Below are 22,291 nucleotides of genomic sequence, written 5' to 3'. Positions count from 1 at the left end.
GCCTAAATAAAACAAGGGGAAAATACGCTTGGGAGTGGAAGAGTTAAAAGTTGGGTTATGATATGGGGCTTGTTCGGCTTTGGCATAGAATCTAGATTTGTGGGGCCTATCGGTTTTAATAATAAAATATGATTGCATATGGGTGACCCTAGGGCACGAGAACTAGCCGTGGGGTTTAGTTTGGGAGAATCTCTTTGGTTTTATTTGATGAAGGTTTTTTATATTATCATTATAAAAATTATCTGTATATTTTACGGAAAGTAATTTTGTTTGACTCAAAAGAGAATTATTATGATCAATAAAATTTTTATTTTAAATATTTAATATAATTATATACTCAATATTTAAATTTGAGATCAGAACTTAAACTGTTATAAAAGTTGATATATATATTTGGCAGTGAAGACTTTGTTTTTTGTGTGCGTGCATGTAGCCTTTTTATTGACGGAATTTTTTCTCTTCGATTTATTTAACAAATTGAGGGAAACGGTATCGATCGACAACATTTACAAGGTCAATCAAAAATAATTTTGCTACCACTTAGATCACGAGAGTCCACGTGAACATAATGGGGTTGCTTTAGATGTTGCTGGGACTGTTACATGAAAGGAGCAGCTGTTTTTGTTTATGTCGGGTTCTCATCATTGGGAATAATGGACACCCATAAAGGCAATTTTAAGTACTTTTATGTAGTGATATATGTCGGGGGGATTTTCTGCTCAGAAAGGACCCCATTTTCAACACGATTACCTAATGATAAATACATAAATAAATTAAATATCCTATAATTTTTGTATCCACATATTTAAGATTTATTTTTTCTCCAAATACTCAGATACTTGTGTTTCCTTCTGCTCTAGTTTTAAAAAATGATATCATCATGACTCAATGATTATTATTTTTTCTTTTAGTTATTTTTTTTTGATGAATTAGATCCCCTAAGATTAAAATAGATCTCAATGAAGAATTTTTTTATAAAAATATTTATATATTATCTATTAACAAGATTTATGAATAAAGAGATTTGAACTCAGATTTTTGTGGAGAATGAAAACTAACACGACTCAATAGATTATGAGAATAAATATGTATGTTAGGTCACATTACATATATTAGCAGTTATCATATTCTCTATGGTTTTCTAGAGTATCGATTTGGAAAAATGAAGGGCATTGGGGCACATCATTTACGAGAGCTTTATTTCTTATCATAAAGTTTACACTTTCTAATATATAAAGAAAATAGAAGTACGGTCGTGAGCTGTTAAGTAGAAGCTGTTATCTCCTAAACTTAGCGTAAAGCCGATTTGATGATTTGATACCTAACTAACGAATGTATCTTTTTGTGTGTACGAATGCGTATATATATATGAAGAACGACAAGGACAATATAAATAATCAGAGTACTTATTAACCCTTCAGAAACACAGAACTAATTAGACTAATTAATACTATGCACATAAAGCTGAAAGAGAGAGATAAAATAGCTAGGATCTAATTATTTTTTTAATATTCAAAAATAGGTCAATATTTTTTTTCGTTTACACTTTATTTTGTGTTGGGAGTAAAAATAAATGGAGAAAGATATGGACTAAAATTACGAGTTAATTACATTATTTGGTCAATTCATTTTTTTCTTTAAAAAAGAAACAGGGTGGTGCCTATAATATATATATATATATATATATATATATATATATATATATATATATATATATATATATATATATATATATATATATATATTTCTCTAGTTAAGACTTAGGAGGAGAAAAAAATGTTTGTTAAATTATTAAAGTTATATAACATAATTGTATTTTCTTTTTCCTTACACCTACTTTTTATCCCAATAATGTTTTTTTTAAGATGTCGTCCCAATACTAAGAAATAAGGAAATTGATTATTTTTCCTCTCCCCTTTTCGTTGTTAATTTAAATCATAGAAGGAGAAAGTTTACTTGTTTGACAAATAATTACACAAATGTCACGTTTTTTTGTTTCTTATTTAAATATTTATAAAAAAATCAATCAAAATATTTTTTATTTTCTCTATAAATATCTAAAACAGAAACAAAATAAACTCTAAACAAACAAACATTATACACGTTTTTTTTTCATTTGTTCTCTTTATATATATATATATATATATATATATATATATATATATATATATTATCTATTCTTTTATCTCCACATCCAATATTAATCAAGATCTTTTGATCTGTGAAGCAAGGAATCTAGGAATGACAGCTAATAGTGAGCTATACCATGCTCTTTATTATTCTTTCAAATGTTGGAGTTTCCTTTCCTAACATTCCCTATCCAGATTCTTCATCCAAACCATTTATTTAGTCTGCAACATTTTCCACGTATTCTTCTATTTTCTCTGTTTATATTTATAGCACTACAAAAGCCAAAAGGCACTTAGTATATATAGCTAAATATAATAAAGTCAAAATTAATTAATTTTTCATGTAATCTCAGAATTCCCATATTGATATATTTTTCAATTCTCAACAATCTTTATTTCCTTTCCTTTCAAAAAAAAATATTCACCTAGAGATGATGAGAATAAATGAAAACAACATAAGGATTGTCATTGATGAGGATAAACGTTATTTCTTTTCAATCTTTTCCCTCTTTACTACCTTGATGATATTACTGAGTGTGGTCCATTATTGGTTAGTACTTATAATTAATTAGTACATATGGTTGCATATTATCCATTAGGGTTTTTCTATCACCATTCACTCTAACCTCATCATAGAACAACCCTTTGATTTTAGGTCACTTCAGAAATGATTGGGCCTTTAAAAAGGCCCCTCATAATTTTCCTAGGACCACACAAGTGTCTCACTTATCATTATCATTGTCGTATAATTGTACCTCCTATTCTGTTACAGAGGCAACACAATTCTTCCTTGTTGCTTAAATTTGCTGAGTTGCCCATATGGCATCACATGGGCATTGTAGGTTTCATGGTCCTCCACAAAAGCTTAAAAATCTTAAGCAGCTGCACTGTCAAATCAATCATTTAAACAAGACTACCTAAACAGTACAATAGGATTTTTTTTTTTTTTTGGTACAGTGTGAAAGGAAAAACAATGGGATATGTTTGTTTTCACATTAAATATTTTGCATTGTTTTTATAATGGATAAAGAATGGACAATGACGACATATATAATTATATACTTCTGGTTATTATATAAAACAGTTTTTACTTTTTTATATATTTCTTTTCTTTTTTCTTTTCTGTTCATGTTGCTAGATATTTGATCACATGTAATGTTTTTTTCATGTTAATATGATATTAATATAAAGTATCTAATTTATAGTTTTACTAATAACTCATTTATGTCAGGAATCTTATTAATTATCTTAATGATGTCTTTCTTCTTAAGTTTTTTTATTTATAAAACTCTATGAAATCTTATTTAAAAGGATTGAGTCTAATTTTACTCAAATCAATAATTTATTGGTATCACATGTAATGTAATAAAGACATACAAGACAAATAACAAAATAATATGACATTAACATTTTTCATTTTTATGGCAACCTTTTAGACTTAAAATACAAAATGGAAAAAACAAAGAATTCCTCTCTTTTTTAATTCATTCTTTCAAATTTTTCTAAGAAAAATAAATCCATAATTTCTAAAATTATAAAAATGACAATTAAAAAAAATCACACAATCCACTTTCAATATGGCTAATTTTTTTGTTGAAGTGTTTTTTGTTTGGGAGATAGGGAAATAAGTAGAAAAAAAGAGATGTAATTTGATTAATTTGTAGTAGGATGTGTTTGACCTAATTTTTTTAGCTTAAACATACTTGAAAATTAAAACTCTAAAGAAGAATTTTAAAATAAAACAGAAGTTGTTTCACGGTTTTCATGTTTTTTATCTTAAAAGAAATTACTTAGCACAGAGTACAAAAAGAGCTGGAGACATTGGAGAGGGAGAGGGGAGTAGATCGAGTAGAAAGAAGAAAAGTCAACTTTTATTTCTAAAACTTCCACCATTAATTCAGCTTAATATATTTGGTTAAAAAAACTATATTTTAATATCTCAATAACATAGTATATATATATATATAGACACACACACTTTTTTTTTCTCCAGAGGAAGCAAAAGAAGCAGGTTCCATGCATTCACTTTCTAAATAAACTAAATTTAGAAGCACATATATGCTCTATCGGTGCGTGGAATCGCAACCTACCTCATGCCTTATGTCATGGTTTTGAACATTATATTTAAAGTTGGGCGTGGTAGTGCCAAGTGCTAGCTAGTGTTGGATTTATCCACATGGTTTGCATGCATGAATATGCTCGATCAACATCATGGTTAGACTTGACTAAGCCAATGGTGGTCCTAAACTTTGGAAACTGATGATGAACTTTGGGCATCCAAGGGGGTCAGTGTACATAGGTGTGTGCCCCTCTTTATGCAAGCATTAATAACGCCCTATGAAAGGGACTAGTAAGAGCCATGGGGGGAAATTCTAGGTGGTGCCAAACCTATCTAAGTGTACTATCCCTAACAAGCAGCAGACACAAGGCACAACCTTGCTCATGTGGACACGTGCAAAGCATCCACCTTATCATGTGAAAAAGACACTATAGACTATATGGTGGTCCTTTGCCTCATCAGTGTAACATCGAAGTTGCACTAGCTAGTTTGAATATTTTGATTTAATTAAGAAAACAAGAGAACATATATAATAAATAAGAGAAAGAGCAGTTTCCATATGGCCAAAAAAATTACAAGCATCGGAACACTTGAGACTTATCTGTGATGGTCCTTAAAGACTTATTCCTGTGGTGGGTAAGTTTCTTAGAATTTCATGTGTTTTTCTGTAATAGAATTGGATACTTAATTGGTAATCCAATGATAATTTAGAGAAGGAAACGAAAAAGAGTTTTGAAAATTAGGGAGTTAATGACAATATGATTTTATGATAACGCATTTTAAATAAGTTCAAAATTTTCCAATAAGGAAAAAATGTGAACGTTAGTTGAGGCTCCACTGACCACGTTTTTGGATAGAAGACCAAGTTAAAAAATGGTCACTTACAAAATCATTTTTTAGATAAGCTCAAATACCAAAGGTATGTTTTCTTTTCAAATATATAAGAACTTTCTAAAACAAATTGATATTTATTTTAAAATATGCTAAACCAAATACACATGAATTATAAAATTATAATGATTATTTAATTCTTTAGAGTGTATCTACACCACAAAATGGTAACAAATTATTGATGGAAAAACATAAGTGTCTCTAATGTCATCTCTAAACATTAGAGACAACAAAATTTTGGGACCAATTTTATTTTTTTCGTCTCTAAATCTGTTACTAATTCATTTCTTTTAGAATGTGTTATTAAACTGATGTAGAAACATCTTTTTATAGTAATAAAAAAAAAGTGTAAGTGAATATTTAAATTGAACTGCAAAAAAGTTATAGTTAAAGTATAAACTATGTCATTCCTGCTCATTAACTTGACAAATGTCTTGGCTAGCTATGAAATAGAATTAATTAATAACCAAAAGAATATATCTGCATTTGTTTTTAAAATTAAAAGCCAAAATATATTGAAGCCAGAAGTTTCATGTGGCTACTATATATACGTACTAATAATTAATCAATGCGGAATTGATCTAGCTTGATTTCTTCGATGGCAGCATATTCATCATATCTCTTATATAACTCTTCGATCGTATGTCCAACTAGGACCCATGATTTCATATGTCAGCCTATACAGTTGTCTGAATTTTGGAGGACAGTCCAACTCAGCTAGGGTTTTCAAGTTCCAAATCCAATTCCTTTTTAGAGAAAGAAACTTTTCATTTAATTAAGAAGAAAAACATGGTGGGACAATCCCTAAATTCCTTGAGGCACCCACAAACTTTATAAAATGAGTATCATCAAAGGGAAAAGTAACCTCCACTAAAATGTTGCATATGCTCGTTTCTTTTCAAATCCACAAATTGTAAAAGCTTGAAAACTATGTATCGATCATATAGGAAAAACTAACTAGTTTGCTTCAATACGCAGCCCTTAAAACTAGTAAGGACTCTACACATTTTGGCTTCTGGAACTTTCATTGACATCACTTTCAATCAATATCATTACCAGCTGGATGCATCTAAATCCTTGGTTGAATTTGACAATATACTACTCATTTGGTGTTCTATTGGCTAACAGTGTAAACTTAAAGGGGGATTTTACTATTGGTAGTTTCATGATTATAAGAATCATGGATAACTCTTCTAAGAAAAAAGAGGAATCATGGATAACTAAATTATTCAAAGTTGTTTATTTTTGTAACAATTACTTCAAAAAGTTATATTTACATGATTTTTTTAATTGATAGATTTCTGTGTAAATCTTAACATTAATAATATGTCAAAATTGAACACAATGATTAAATTTAAAATTCAACTTTTTATTTTATTAATTATATATATAAATAGAAAAAGCAAATTAAAGTATTTAATGTTGAAGATGGATTAAATTAAGAAATGTTAAAGACTTTATCAAGAGAAATAAAATCACTTTAATATAATGTTTATTTCTTAAAAGAAATTATTCTCTTAATTGTTAGATAAATGATAATTTACTTTCTAAAAAAAAAGTATAATATATAATTTTCTCTTAAAAATAGCACATAAATAAGATCTAAAAATTTAAGGAGAGGACACGATGCATATAAATCCTTTGAAAATTTGACAATATGCTAATCTAATTAATTAATTCTAGTGCAGTATAGTTTTCAATAGTAATTTAAAGGGTTTTTGTATTTTACCATGGTAATTGGTAAGTATTTGTTGCCAGTAGTAACTAATGACCGTCGAAGATCGTGAGTGTATATATAAGGTGAGTATTCTTTTCTTAATATAATTTATTTCATATTCAAAATTAACATTTGAATTTTAAATCATTTGATTAAAAGATACAAATTATTATCATTTGTGTCAACTAATATTGGTTATTTAAAGGGGATTTGATGTTGATAGCATCATTATTATTAAGAAGTATGTATCAATAAAATTATATTGAGAGTAAATAACAATATCAATTATTAAATATCAGTTAAATATATAATTGAATTTTGTGAAAAGTACTAATATATATATATATATATATATAAATAAATAAATAAATAAATAAAAATTATATACTTTTCTTATTATAAAAAGTAACTTAACATATATATCAAAATTAATTGAAATAATATTTTTGCTTGCACTAGATGTTTTAAGTTAAGTTATGCATATAAATTATATCATAAATTTAGTAAATTTGGTAAATAAAGTCAAAAGTTTAATAATTAAACTTTAACGATGAGTTATTTATTTCATAAGATTAGAAGTGTGGCTAGATATATTAATTTATACTCAAACAATTTTTACATGCAAAAAATTGCTTAGCACTATTTTGATTATATTTTTTTATAAATTAAATAATTTTTATTACAGGAAAATAAACTAATTTAAATGTGTATTAATTAGATATTGAAAATTTATATATGAAATTTAATGCCCCTTTCATGCATATATCTTGTTAATGAGTAACCCTTGCATTGCAATATGTGGGGTGAGATTTATGCCTGAAAGGTTTTAGTTAAAGTGAACCTAGATTCTGATTCTATTAGGTTTCAGAAAGTTTAATTTACTTTTTCTCTTGAGATTATATAATCATTAATCTGAACCTTTTCCTTCCCTTAGGGTAATAGTGGTTCGTCCTTTCTTTGAGGGATATGTGCCCCATAAGTAAGCCATAATGTGTTAGTTTAAGAAAATATATCTAGCTAATTAATTTTAATTTCTTAGTGACATAAAGCAGAGATAAGATCAGAAAGTCAGAACTATACTAATAAAAATTATTTCGATAATAGAATAGCATTTGGCTAGTGATACATATGCAATGTACACAAACCTTTAGAGAGAATGTCTAGATAAGGAATATTGTAAATTAGGTGAGTAATTAGGTTTCTTTATCATAAGGAAGATGTGACTATATATTTTGTTGATACCATATTCCTTTTAGGAGCTAATAAAATAAAAGAGAGAGACTGAAAGTGGAGAAGACAAGCATCTAATACCTCAAAATAATATATTTTTCATCATTAACAAAACTGAGGTCAGGGACTAATATATACCAAAAGTAACCAAGTATTAGTGGTGAAGCATTGTAATTAAATGAGCACATATTCCACCATTTTCATAATTTATCTGATTGCGTATGCTTATAATTTGATGGGGCCATAAGAAGTTTTCTAAGAATGTTTAGCAGTATATGCGTGTGTTGTTTATTTGAACTCTAAAAAGAAATTTGTGATTCGAAATCTGGTATATGAACACCCTTTTTTTTGTTGATATAGAGAATCACGTAGGTTTGTAGATTCTATCGCCTTAAATTTGAAATCAATTAGTTTATAAGCACACAAGAGTTGACATAAGTGATGACGAATGTAATGAAAAAGAAAAACCCATTTGATGAAATGAGAATCTATCCACCAAATTAGCAAAACTGTTCTCTCTGTATGGAACCGTCATCAGCAAGATATCATATAAAAATTGGTACGAATTTCTTGTGTACGTACAAGCTACGTAATACTACTTCAAAGTTTTACATTAAATATGTGAAGATATAGCTAGAATGATATGAACAAATTATGAAGACATACATAGTTTTACATTAAACATGCCTAGCTTTCAATTTTTTCGTTGTTAATTAATCAGCAAAGAACATATATTATTTTATTTAAAGAGTGCATGGAATATTCTAATCCATCTAATACAAAATTTGTTCTCTGCTGAGCTTTGTCAAACTAATTTAAGACATTGTAAGGGATGATAATCGCATCAACCTGATAAAAAAAGATTAGCAGGACCTATCTAATTAATTAATATAATAAAAATAATTATAACACCAAAATCTAATAATCATGACGTACCTGAGAGTAGCATTAAAAATCTCCTGGTTAATTGAGGAATATAATTAAACATTTGGAAAACAGATCTGAAGAAAATTCAATGTGATCGCAACAAAATACACACACAATTGTTGATGCTCCACAAATACATGTTTTTATTAAATGAGGTATATTTGGTAGGGATATCACTTGTCGAGAGAAAGCAAGACCTTCATAGAAACGAACATATATGTTCCAAAATATGAGAGAAAAAAAACACTATTTTTATATTGAATTGCTTTTGGCAATTCAGATTCCAATTTAATAAAAAGTGATAAGCATAAGATGTGGTATAAATGCCAAAACTATCTAAAGTTCATTTTCCAAACATCATCAAGATCAAATTTCAACTCCACCGAATCAAGTGATGAATTAAAAAATTAACCAGCCTAAAGTAGCTTATTCCCAAACAAAATTAAACTTCCACTTCAGCTCCCACCAATCCAATCTCCTATATTAGTAATTTTGGAATCCTTACCCTCTAAATACAAAATAATTTATTGTAGCTTGAAAGAGAAACTATATATATATACACACGTAGGCAGTTTGTATTGAAAGAGAAACTAACCGACTCAATCTTGCAAAGATACTTCACCAAGAAGAAGAGATTATGTCCATGCATAGCATGACATGTTTGAATCTAAAAACAGAGAAATTAAAGTTACATCGATAGACATTCATATATTTGGATGTTAAATCAGATTCCACAAGACGTATTATTCTATGATTGTCCTCCATTTTCATTTTCCCAGCAATTAAATTAATACTGAACAATTTTAAATTCTTTATCCCACCAAGAATCTTCATTAGATTGCAGATACTCTTCACTTTGCAACAAATAGTTCGCAGACACTCTTCACTTTGCAACAGCAAATAAACACTGAGATGTGAGTAAAAACTTGCTTAACAGAGACCCTTATTTCAGCAGCACAATGATTTATAATACAAGTTCTACACATCCCATTAATTTATGACAGAATCAACAGTTCAGTAGGTTTCCTATTTGCTGGTAATCGAATTTAACAAATTCGGTAACTTAGTGAATGATAGACTGATGGAGCGAAACGACTGGACTTAGGGAAGCTCGACCAATTAGTTGCCGATATTAAAGAAGTTGTCGGTTCTTAGATATCGATGGAGAATAAAAGCAATGGGCCTTCGGCAACACGAAGCCCAACTCACTTAAAGAGCTCTGACAAGAGTTATCTCTGCTGATTCAAGAAGGAAGTGAGTTTGACTTGGTCGTGTGACTAAACCAGACAGTTGGAAGTAAATTCCGAGAATTAAGGAACAAGTCTATGTAGTGAATTGTAAATTGTTATCTATAAATATTTGAATTGTAACAATAGAAAAAGACCTTCAACTTAAATTCAACTCAGTTTATCTTGTCTTTCCATTATTATCCCACAATATATAATATTATTCCATTTACCACTTATTTAAGGAACTGTTTAGGGTGATTTTTAATTTTGAGTTTCGAAATTTTAAAAAATAACAATTAGTTTTTAGGTTTAGTTTCAAAAAAACATTTAAATCAGTTTTTAAAATATGATTAGTTTCAAATAAATTAATAAAGTTTTATATCGTTTTAAAATTAATTTAAAAGTGTTTTTGTGTGATAATGACAACAATGATAATGATAATGATATTATCATCAACAACGACGATAGAGATCAGTGGTGGTCGCAGTGACAATGGACTGACAATGGTGGTAGTGATCCCAATGGTAGTAGTCATGATGAAGTGGTGGTGGTAGTGATGTTAGTGGTAGTAAGGTGGTACTAGTGATGGTGATGATGACGTTGGTGGTGGTGATGGTGACAGAGGTAGTATTAGTCGTGATGATAATGACTGTGACAAAGACACTATGGTAGTGGTGGTGGTGATGTCGGTGGCATCAATGGTGACAATGATGGTGGTGTTGGTGGTGACACCAAGTGGTGCTTGATGTGATGGTAGTGATGGTGATATTAGTGATGATGGTGGTGATGACAGTTAGTTATGACAATAACAATGATGATGATGATGGTATGGTGGAGGGCAGATGGAGGTGATATTGGTGGTGGTTGTAGTGACAATGACAATGGTAGTGATAGTGGTGGTCATGACAACAAAAAATGTCATTATTAAATGTGAGAAATGCATGTTTTTTTAAACCAAAACTAAATTTACAAAACCTTTTTTCTTGGTTTTGAAAATGAGTGTAAAATTGTTTCGAAAATGATTTAAAAATCATTTCAGCTTCATTTTAGCCAAACATGCTTTATTTTAAAAATTGCATTTGAAACTCAAACAAAAAACTCGCAACCACCCAAAACGGACCCTAAATTTTCTTTATTTGTTTTCAATTTAACTTTTTTGTTACTTCACCTACACAAAATGCTTTTTGGAGTAGCTTGAATTCATTGTTGGAGAGCAACTTTTACTCCCCACATACGCAAATCGTTGATCTTTATTTTTGAATCATGTAGCTGATACAATCAGTTGAATTTCTCACATCTACACTATTTTTAGTATGCATAAAAATAAGTAGAAAAACTAATAAATGAGGGAATTAGTGCAACTAATCAAATATTACAACAAATATCACACCTAATCTCAACAGGTCCTTTAAAGTTGGTGCATATAATCATTTTCCCAAAATGGATCCTTTCACAAATAAAATGATAGACAATCTCAATATATTTTTTCTCTTGTACTTTACAAAATAGTATCTCTTAGAGAAATTGCTTCATTCGTATGAATTTGTATCTAGTGAGAGCCATAACTTTACAATAGACTTGACAATTAACATCCTTATTCTCTACTTTTTTGATAAAATGATATTACATCCAATGAACATATGTGGTTGAGAATAGGATGGGAGATCAAAGAAAAAGACAAACACTAGTAAAAAACTTGATGTTCATTCGACCATGTAGCTTATGATTTCAAAAAGTCATCTTAATTTAGTAGAAAGAAGGAAAAAGAAAAAAACAAGGAAATCAATAAGTCATTATTTGGCTAAGTCATAGATTAGGTATGGTCAGAGGTCTTTGTGGTTGAAAATGATGATTCTGAAGCTAGACATACTTGGGATATAAGGGTGTGTTGTGTGGGGGAAGAGAACCAAATCATTCAACTAGTGATTAAGATGGAGGGTAAGGACTAAAGGGAGTGTCAGGTAAAATTAAAGCAAATAAGAAAAGAGCCAATGAAGTGGGTAAATGAAGCTTACTTATAACAATAGAGGGGTGGGAGGTAAGGTGAAAACGAGAGCCATTAGAGAAATATTTGCAACTAAGGATTTGGGTTTAAAGATGAAATGGAAAGAGTCTAATCTTTAATGTGTATTATTTGTGTGCTCTTGAGGACAAAAGGATGTTATGGGGGAGTGAGAGATTTTAATGCAGCTAGGAAGGTGGAGGAGAGGAAAAAATTTTCAAATACGAATGGTGGTGGAAGGGACATTAGGGAGTTTAATGGTTTCATTTTTTACATGGAGCTAGAGGACATCCCTATTGTTCAAAGGATGTATACATGGTTTAAGCCAAATAGCCATGTAAAGAGTAAGTTGGGCAGAGTATTTGTATCTAAAGAATGGGTTACTCACTTGGCAAGGGAGCTCTCATCATGTCTTGAATAGGAGTGTATCAGATCATTGCCCTATTGTTCTAAAGAATAGCATCATTGACTAAGGCACTAAACTGTTTAGAGTTATAAATGGGTGGTTCAAAGAGAAAAGCTTCTAAAAATAATGGAAAAAGTATGGGAGGAAGTGAGGTTGAAGGAAGGGCAACTTACATTCTAAAAGAAAAATTAAAGCTTTTAAAAGTTGAACTCAAAAGGTCGAATAAGGAGAGTTTCGGTGAGTTGCAAAAATCCATAAAAGAGTTAACATTGGTGGAAAAGATTAGTGAGCTTGATTTGAAGGACGAGCAAGAGATAATCTTGGTAGACGTAGAAAGAGATTGTTTTGCACCAACTTACATGGTCAAACTTGTTAGGTAATTTCCAATAGATTAATTTGGTTGTTGATCATCCCTGTTATTTGAGAACTCCATCCCTTGACCTAAATCAATATTTCTATTATCAATTGAATATGGATTTAGGCCAAGGAGCATTATTAGACCTAGTTCAAAGGCTAGTTTGAGTTAGGGGAATACTAATAATTGATGTAATTGGGATTTTATTGGAATTAAATGGGGGGAAATGGAGTATGCACGAATCCATAATCCTAGGCTTCTCATTATAATTGTTCTTTCACAAATTCTTTTTCTTTGATTCTTCATATTGGTAAAGTGAAAATTGATCAAAATACCTTTTTCAATTGTTAAAATTCAAATTGCTTAGTTGTTTACAGAATTAATTATTTGGAAACGAGATTGGTCATCTGGTTTTGATATCCGAACTTTTGTCTATTATCACTACTACGTAAGATACACTTGTCCTTTTGCGAGTACTATTTTTACACATGAAGTTTATGATTAGTCTTCATCACGTTGAAGTACCTCCGAAGGAAGGCACTAGAGCATTAGGCCCAATTAGTGATACTGTTCTCTGGAAGTGCATCAAGTCAATCCCATGTTCTCTATAGAAATTGGATGCAATACGGTGTCATGGAAAGTCCCCTTCAAGATACAATGGAGTTCCTTGATATGGTTTGTACATCCAAAATCAAGTGTTTCATCAATGGTAGTGTTGGAATTCAAGTATAAAGGTTAAGGTCCACATTGGATAGAAATATACAAGTTGAGTAACATATAAGTGAAAAGACTTAGAAATCAAATTCCTTTAGGTTTTTGGTTAAAGATGGTATTAAATTCATTTATGTAGTGTACTTATGACTCATTGGTGAATATCTTTTCAGCATTTATTTCCTTCATATTCTTAACAATTGATATATATAGAGCTTGGTTTAACACTTCTTCTGACTTAAACAGAAATTCAAATTATATGCCCCCTAATCATATCCTTGTTCTTGTCCCATCAATTAAAAAAGTTACTTGTCATACTATTTAAGATAATTCTATTTGAGAACAATGTAGAAAAATTTTAAAATACAAGTGAATATTTTAAATAACGTGTCATTTATTTTATTGGTGTTATAAGAATTAGGACACAATTTGAGAACACATTCGATTTGAATCCCTTAAGAGGAAAGGGAGAGGCTCAAATTAATTTATCACGTGTATGTCACTAGAACCATAAATAAAGTCACTATAAAAATTATTTAAGCATTCTCACGCAGAGTTGTTGATTATATGATACACTCCTAAATTATATATACATATATACATCCGGTAGTCTACTTGGTTAACATGGTTAATTTTTGTTTTATAAGTGCATTATGAATTACTATTACATATTTTAATAATTTTACAACATTTTTAATCACTTTAAAGACTAAGTTAATTATCATTAGATATTTTAGTAACATCATGACACTATTAATCATATATATCGAGATAAATCTTAAATATATTTTTATTCCCATAAATTAGGATTATAACTTTTTTAGACTTCAAATAAATAATATTTCATTTTTTAGTTTTTCAAATTTAAGAAATTCTTTTCTTAGTCATTCTTCCCACGTGTCAATAGTAGTGTCAAACAAGAAATGATAAATTCATAATTTATGTTGGCCTTTGATTTTTTATCACTAGAATTTAATTTTGTAATTTAAAATTTTAATTTTAGTAGTTAAAAATAGTCATAAATTAAATTTAATGTTTTTTCCTTTGACAAGTATATATAATTAATTATGTATTTGAGAATTGTTTAGTGTAAAATTTCTGAATAAGTTGATCTTTTCGAACATGAACATATTAATTTTTTTCATTTATTTATTTCGCAATCGCTGAGACACGAGATCAATGTCATACAAATATTTTCAATAGCAATTTACGAATCACTTTACAGAACAATGAAGAGGGAAGCAAAGGCCATCACTGCCATAACCAAACCCATCTTCGTGGTCGAAGCACTGCTAGCAGTAACATCTGCCGGAGCAACATCATCAGCCAAGGGACCTGGAGCCTCAGCCCCAACTGGGCTTGTTGCTGGGGCTTCAGCAGCAACCTCTGGAGACTCGGCAACGCTTTCACTAGCAGGTGAAGGCGAGGCCGCATTCTCCAAAGGAGTTGGTGCCTTGGCACTCTGAGCTGGCACAGGAGACTTTGCAACCTGTGCCTGAACGGGTGCCTTCGCATTGACACCTTGTGATGATGGCATAGGAGTTTAGCCTCTTGTGCAGTAACTGGTGCCTTGGCACTTTGTGCTGCAATGGGGGCCTTGGCTCCTTGTGAGGGTTGGGCACCAGATGATGAGGCTGGGGTTGGTGAATCAACACCTGGGGCTAGGATAGGCTTGGTGACTTGGAGAATGGAGATATTGTAGGGCTCACTGGTGACGGTCCTGACGAGCTCGGTGGCGTCGGCTGGGGCATCGCTCGCAGCCGACCCGAAGGCGATCTCGCCTTCACCAACAAGTGCAACCTTGAGGAAGCCTTGTTGGTTCACAGCAAGGCCTGAAGCCTGGAATAGGGTTGTCAACTGTTGGCTACTAGCTTGAGCTTCCATGAGCTTCTTCTCATCAAAGAAGTCAAGGATGACATGGGTGCCAATGATGGCCTTAATGGCTTCTGGGGACTTGGCAGCAATGGAATGCATGGCTGAGTCTTCAACGGCGAGGACAGTGATGGTGTTGCGGCTGTTTATTTGGTCTGCAAGCTTGGTTTCGGTTAGGTATTTGTTGAATGTGGAAAACTCTGGATATTGACCTAGCAATTGTGTGATGTCAAATGCACGAATAGCCGAAGAGCATGCAAGGAAAAGAGCTAGGCATAGAAGAGAAGAGTTTTTGAAATCCATCTTTGGAGCCTTTTTTCAGCTTCTTCGCTTCTAGGGGTTTTTTTTTTTGTTTCTTTTACGTTTTTTTTTTCCGAAACCAAGCTTGAAGAAAAGTGGAGAATTGAGGGGAGGGGGTGTATATGTATTTCGTGCATGTGGAATTCATGGTTTGGATTTGTGTTCAAAAGTCAATTTTGGTAAACGGTTAACTGTGAACCTCTCTCTCTACCTAGCTATATTTGGAGGAAGTTGTGAATGGTAAGCATGTTTAGCTTAATGAAACAAGCGGAAGACGAGTAATTGGTATATTTTTAGGGTGATTTTGATTAGTTGGCGGTAATGTAATAACTACATGTGGTTTCACTACTAGAATAATGTTTTTTTACGACGTAGTATTTAAGTCGGTTATCCAGAACCGCCTTAAATAGTGGCGCGGTGGCAAACTTGTAATTATCAAAGCTGAGAATAATTTTTTACAACGTAAATTCTAAGGCGGTTATAAATAACCGTCTTAGTAACTCGCTGGGTGGCATTTTTGTAAATATCAAAAAATGTTCAACGACGGGTTTGGATAAGGAACCGCCTTTGTTTTATTTCCCTTAAATTAGGGATTTTACAGCCATCCTTTTCCATTCTTCACCCAGCGTCTCCTTTGATCTTTACCAGCATCCCTTTCCACTCTTCACCCACTCTTCACCCACGACGAGAAGTTTGTGACCCATCATCACCATAGGCCTTGTCTTCTGATTTTGCCCAATCCAAGCTGCGACCTTCAAAGCTATTTCCGCCCACCACGGTAAGCATCTTACAAATCTACTCCTATCAAAGCCTTCCTTGTGTCAACCACAACGAAACCTATCTACTTTCCTATTATTTTTGCCACTTTTTCGGTAACTCCTAATTTCAAATCTCGTCAAGTGCTACACCGAAAGTTCGTTGCATATCTCAAATCTATTAGATAGAACTGCTGTTGTAATTTTTATTTCCATTTTTATTTAGGGATTGCATGTTCTTTGGATTTGAGATTGTGTGGATGTACTGTTGGTATTCAATTTTAGGTAGGCTTGCTTCTGATTTTCCTCTGTATACAAAGAGCTAATATGTTTTGTTTCTCTTGCCAGAAAAAACAATGGAAATACGTAGTGATTTAATATTTTTCTTGTTTTAGCTTGCAAATTATCTGAAAGATATTGGTGTTGTGAAGAAGGGAGATGCTATAATTATTTTTCTTGTTTCAGCTTGTTTAGTCATGTCAAAATCTCCAGGTTGCTTGATATGTTCCACTTGTCTTTTAAGTTAGTAATATAATTTTTTATTTTTTTTTGTTATGTATATGGTTCTGTCCATAAATCACAATATATACTGAAAACTGGAATCCATACTTGTATGAGGATGAAGGATTTATTTTAGGAAATAGGAACAAGGATACCGTGTATCAGTGCTTCAGCGATATAAAAGCTACCTTTGTAGGGTTTTGTTTATGTGAGGAGAAATTAGCTACTTTAGTTAAATATAATAATCGATTGTTATTGTTAGTGTTTGATGGTATCTCAACTCTCAAGCTCTTGCTCATGTGTGTCTTAACTAATGGCTTCAACTCTCTATTTGTGTCTCCTTATCATTTAGGATTTCTTGAAAAGACATGTGTTTATGCGCCTCAGTTCTTTTAGTTCCTTGAATTCTCGAATAACATTTCTTCTACAATCTCTGCAAAATCTCTTGCTATCGAACCTGATAGATATGGTAACTCATTAATAAAAACCAAAAGCATAAAACATCCTTATCCTTAAAAACATACAATTGTGTGCATATATATATAGAGAAAAAGGGATCTCACCAAATACTATAAAGCTTTGAAGCAAAGCTTCACATATAGTTTCTGATGATGAAAAAATAGATTAAATCATACTAGGAATGAATGAATAGGCATTGTGTTTATGTATTCAAATGAGAATTAGTACAAAATGTTCAAAAAAATGACTAAAAATTAAAAATAAAAATCAGTAGTCTAACTCTAATAACACAAAAAGACCCACCTGATGATAGAAAGTAGCAAGTTCTTTGACCCACTACAATGAGACAGCACCAGACACAATGTTGGAAATTTTAAATAAACAGTTTCCCTTAATATTTTTTTGCTGACAGAACATGTAACTCCAGAGACATAACACTCAAAACTTCAATAAACCAGTAATAACAGGCAAAAATAAAATAGTGCAGTGAATCTATAATAGATAGTTTTTCCAATTTATATCAGAAAGATAAAGTTAACATTCTAATCTACCAAGGTGCCTTTGTAAAATCAGTTTGAAGGAACAGAAGCTGACTTGTCCATAATTTATAACTAATAGACTATTCTTCAAATTCTTTTCTTGTTTCTTTGTCTTTCTTAACTCAAGTTCCATAAAGTCCCAAAGTATCTAATTCTCTCCAACAAAATTATCATTTCTTATCAAAACTACTTGTGTATACAATCCACAAGTCCCAAGTAATCCAATTGCCTAAACCTTGCGATGTCATAAATGATGGCTGTCCTATAACAGCCTGAATCATGCTGCTTCTCCAGGATTGTATGTTATAATAATCATACAATGTCTAATCTAAACTATCATAAGCAAGAATCGGGGAAAACCCTTCAAAATATCAGACGAGCTAGGGCTATGCCAAGAAATGCAATTAATAGATTCATCCTTTAGCTGACCCTTGTCAAAATATAGTTCTTGCATTTATATTTACTCACGTATAATTTGTTTGTTTAGCTATTTGAAGCTCTCTCTCTCTCTCTCTCTTTTGGTTGTGTTAATTCCAAATTCCAAATAGAAGATACAGTGTCCTTGTTAAGGTGCAGAAATGCTCCAGTGCTTTCTGGGTTTTTATTACTCTCGCTCCCTGTCCCCCACCTTAAATAGTAAAAGGAAGACTAAATGAATTCCTTTTTCTTCTTGGATGAAAAAGTGGAAGAAGGGTGGGCACTAAGAGCATCTGGATTTTTCTTCCATGCTTGGTGTGTCACTCTACTTAACTTCACCACCTTGCTGTAAAAGCAAATGTATAGGCACTAAAACAGTGGTGGTGGCTTTTACTTATTTAGATCTCAGTTCACAGTTCATTATGTTCATCATTGCAGTGGTTTACTAATGGCCCATAATGTCAGTATGCAATAATCTTTACTTCTTGTGTGATCCGTGCAGTTATGCGGTGCTATTAATTGAAACAAAGGATCAAGAAGGTCAATCTCAAGTTCTATCAGCAGCTCTTGGTGTCGTTCAGAGTGAAGAACAAACCTTACCTATTGGAGGTGATGGTTGGGAAAAGTCAAAAATGAAGAAGAAGCGTTCCTGTATCAAACTAGATGTTTCTCCCAGTACAACATTGACTAAACCTGTTAACACCTTCCAAGAAACTAAACAGGGAATGCAACAAAGACTTGCTACCGATTCGCGATTCTTTCAGGTATGAATGTGTTATTTAATTATTTTTTTTTTTGTTCTCATATAATATTTCTTATTTTAGGCTAAAATAATATTTTATGGGAAGATTAGAAAGTAGGCACATTTTTTGTGGGACGATTTAGGATAAGAAAATCCTCCCTTAAAATGAGGAAAAAAGAGTCAAAATGTCCAAAAAAAAATGTTAGGCTTTTCAATCTTTATGCACATCAACAAAAGAAATTCCTTTGAAATAACCACGAGCATATCCCTAGAGAAAATCCATACATGAATTTTGGGGCAAAGAGACATTCTTGAAAATGCAATCATTCCAATTCCTCTCTAATAAACTGCCTGATAACTGTATAAATTGCTTAGTTCCATAGAATTGTAGCCTCCTGTTTGCTGCCAAATGTTACAATTGGAGAATGAAAATAAATTATAGGCAGTAACTGTTTGGAGTTCTCTCTAGAGTGTTAATTGTGAAAGGATTTTCTTCAAAGAAAAACAATACAGTTGTGAAGGATTTTGCTGATATTAAGGGTCATGAATTTAAAATCTTTGATGGATGATATCATGTAACAATTTATTTATTTATTTGCTCTATCCAATTCTGATTTATTTTCTTGCTTAAACCTAGCCGATAAATATAATAATTTCATGTATTTTTTTTAGGTCAGTAGTTTGTAATGGAACTATTGGAGTTGGAAAATCAGATGGTATCTCTCAACAAACTGGGTTGGGCATACGAGCTTCTACCCCTAGAAACAACCAAGATAATAATTCCCTTGTCAATGATAGGAGGGGTCGTCCTGTTAGTTCAGACAAGGAAAGGGTGAACTTCAGAGTTGTAAACAAGTAAATACAAGCTGTGGAACCCCTTTTCTTTATATGATTGTGCGTTTGGGAAAAAGAATTGTCCTTCACTAAAATGTTTTTGCATGTTGCTTTCTCATTTTCTCCTTATTTTCGTCTTGTTTTAGTAGAATTGTTCAATTGTTTGCTTTCTGTTTGCTATGGAGCCTTGCGATTATAGTTCATATATCTCTTCATCTTTGTGATATTTTTTCTGGTATTGATGATTCATTCAGTATCTGTGTTATGTTCTATGACCAGGGCAACTGCACGTGATGAATTTAATTCATCTAGCCCTACCTCAAGTGCTAAAATAAACACTGCTATCTGTGTTATGATATTTTTTATTAGTTCTATTGCATGCAATCAAGTTAATGGTATACGTCACTATTATTACTGAGAAGTGGTTAAATGTCAAGTAGATCAAGCATGCAATATATAATTTTGGTTTAGATATTTATTTGGTGTTATAGATATGATCTAGAAGATAAAATACAGCACAGCCATTAACTGTTGTAGCTTAATATGACATTGACACTGATCGATTTCTGTATGTATCCAATGTCATTTGAAAACTGTATTTGCTAGCTTCCATTACCTCTTGTTTAGGTTAAACTAAACCCAGAATCTAAATTGAAAATGCTCACTGTAATTGGCTTGTATCTGGGAATATGGGTGGGGTGGGGTGTGGAATAAACTTCTCCATAAGCACTTCTTGGGAAAAAATGAGAAGGTAAAATGCATTGAGCTTCTCCATAAGCTAAAAAATCAGCTTATACACCTTATCTTTTGGAGAAGATAAACGAAAAGAGCTTTTATAAAAATTAAGTGCATAAGTTGATTTTAGCTTATGTGCAAAATTCAATTCATTATATCTTCTTATTTTGGTAGTGAAGTTTATCAAAACGAGGTCAATGAATACAACTTTTTTGGCTTTAGTAATTTCGAGCAACAAATAGCATTGATGTGACCTTGATTTGACTATTTCAGTGTTAGAACTTTTTTGAAAACTACAAATGTTTATTATGTTCTGCAAATTCTATATTATCTTTCTATTAGAAAAGTCTTTGTTATTTAGAGATCTTGCATGCTAATCTTTATTATTAAATATTAATTTCTATTTACTAAGTTTTGAGCCTAGATATATGTTTATTTAGAGATCTGAAGCTATATACTATTGCCTGCATTTACTTATGTTTATTATTGGCATAACCTGTTGGTCTAAATTTTAGTTTCTAGTGATGCATTACTGTTTTATGCAGGTCTTTTCTGACTTGGAGCGTTCAGTGTGTAGAATGGTCCATCGACAGGTTTGATTCTGATAAATTGCTTTTAATGTTTACTACTGTTGGTTTGACATATTATATTTACATTTTATTTTAGTAACTTGAGTATCGTATTCCGATTATGGCAGAACTTGATCAAGTTCAAGTGTATGATGAATTCCTTTTTGTTTAGCATTGGGATCATGGAACAAGTTTCCTTGATTTCATTTAAAATATTTTGAAGATTTAAATCAGTTCATTTGATTCTGTAATATTAAGATTTGTAACTTAATTACAATTTTGATTGTACATACCTTTCTCTGTTCCCATGGAGCTTATTTTTTAATAAATAGACCTTTTGGATTTGTATTTAGTTTTTGTCTTACTGCGGATGCTTCTTTTCTTAACTTGGGGGATTCGTTTTTTAATTTTTTTGTAGGTTGCCACAATTGCTTGGTTGGAAGCTGATTCTGTTTGTGGCTGCCACTCTATATGACTTCACATTTTCTTATTACCTTTTAATCTATAATATCATGTATTTATGCAAATGAACTGCATATACCTGTGTAATGAACTGCTTGCAAATGAAGTGTGAGAGGTGAATGCTTTTATGAAAATAGATTGATTGATGAATTTCTGTTACCATTCAGTGAAATCTGTCAAAGTATCATGTAGTTATGCTCACAATTTTTTTAAATGTATTTTGATTTTTAAACAATTTATGTAAGTAATCTTTCCTTACTGTTGTTGAGAAGAATAAAAAATTGTTTGTTCTAGCATTTTAGAACTAAGTGATCTTTATTTTATTTTTATCTGATAAACACTCGGTGATCCTTATATCAACTTTTTATCAATGTCCTTTGTTTGTTCAGGGATTTATTGCATCCGCCCTTAATTATGGACTCATTACATGGTGACGAAGGTTTCAGCATT

The 22,291-nt window shown here is 31.4% G+C and overlaps 1 protein-coding gene and 1 long non-coding RNA gene across 2 annotated transcripts; one reads left to right on the top strand and one right to left on the bottom strand.

Moving 5' to 3' along the window:
- Nucleotides 1–14,836: 14,836 nt before the first annotated feature.
- Nucleotides 14,837–15,913, bottom strand: LOC114392093 (fasciclin-like arabinogalactan protein 3). The gene is made up of 2 exons (XM_028353129.1): nt 15,226–15,913; nt 14,837–15,163 (listed from the first exon to the last, which is right to left on the bottom strand). The coding sequence occupies exons 1-2, from the start codon at nt 15,829–15,831 to the stop codon at nt 14,876–14,878; spliced, it is 894 nt and encodes a 297-aa protein (XP_028208930.1). The 5' UTR covers nt 15,832–15,913; the 3' UTR covers nt 14,837–14,875.
- A 3,161-nt stretch (nt 15,914–19,074) lies between these two features.
- LOC114393144 lies at nt 19,075–21,839 on the top strand. Its single transcript, XR_003662472.1, has 4 exons — nt 19,075–19,263; nt 19,914–20,096; nt 21,356–21,403; nt 21,798–21,839. It is a non-coding gene; the product is annotated as an uncharacterized LOC114393144 (long non-coding RNA).
- Nucleotides 21,840–22,291: the final 452 nt, after the last annotated feature.

The sequence above is a fragment of the Glycine soja genome, chromosome 17 (assembly GCF_004193775.1).
Source record: "Glycine soja cultivar W05 chromosome 17, ASM419377v2, whole genome shotgun sequence".
In the NCBI taxonomy this organism is placed as follows: domain Eukaryota; kingdom Viridiplantae; phylum Streptophyta; class Magnoliopsida; order Fabales; family Fabaceae; genus Glycine; species Glycine soja.
The sequence above is the reverse complement of the archived record's forward strand: the minus strand, read 5'-3'. Positions and strand labels throughout refer to the sequence as shown.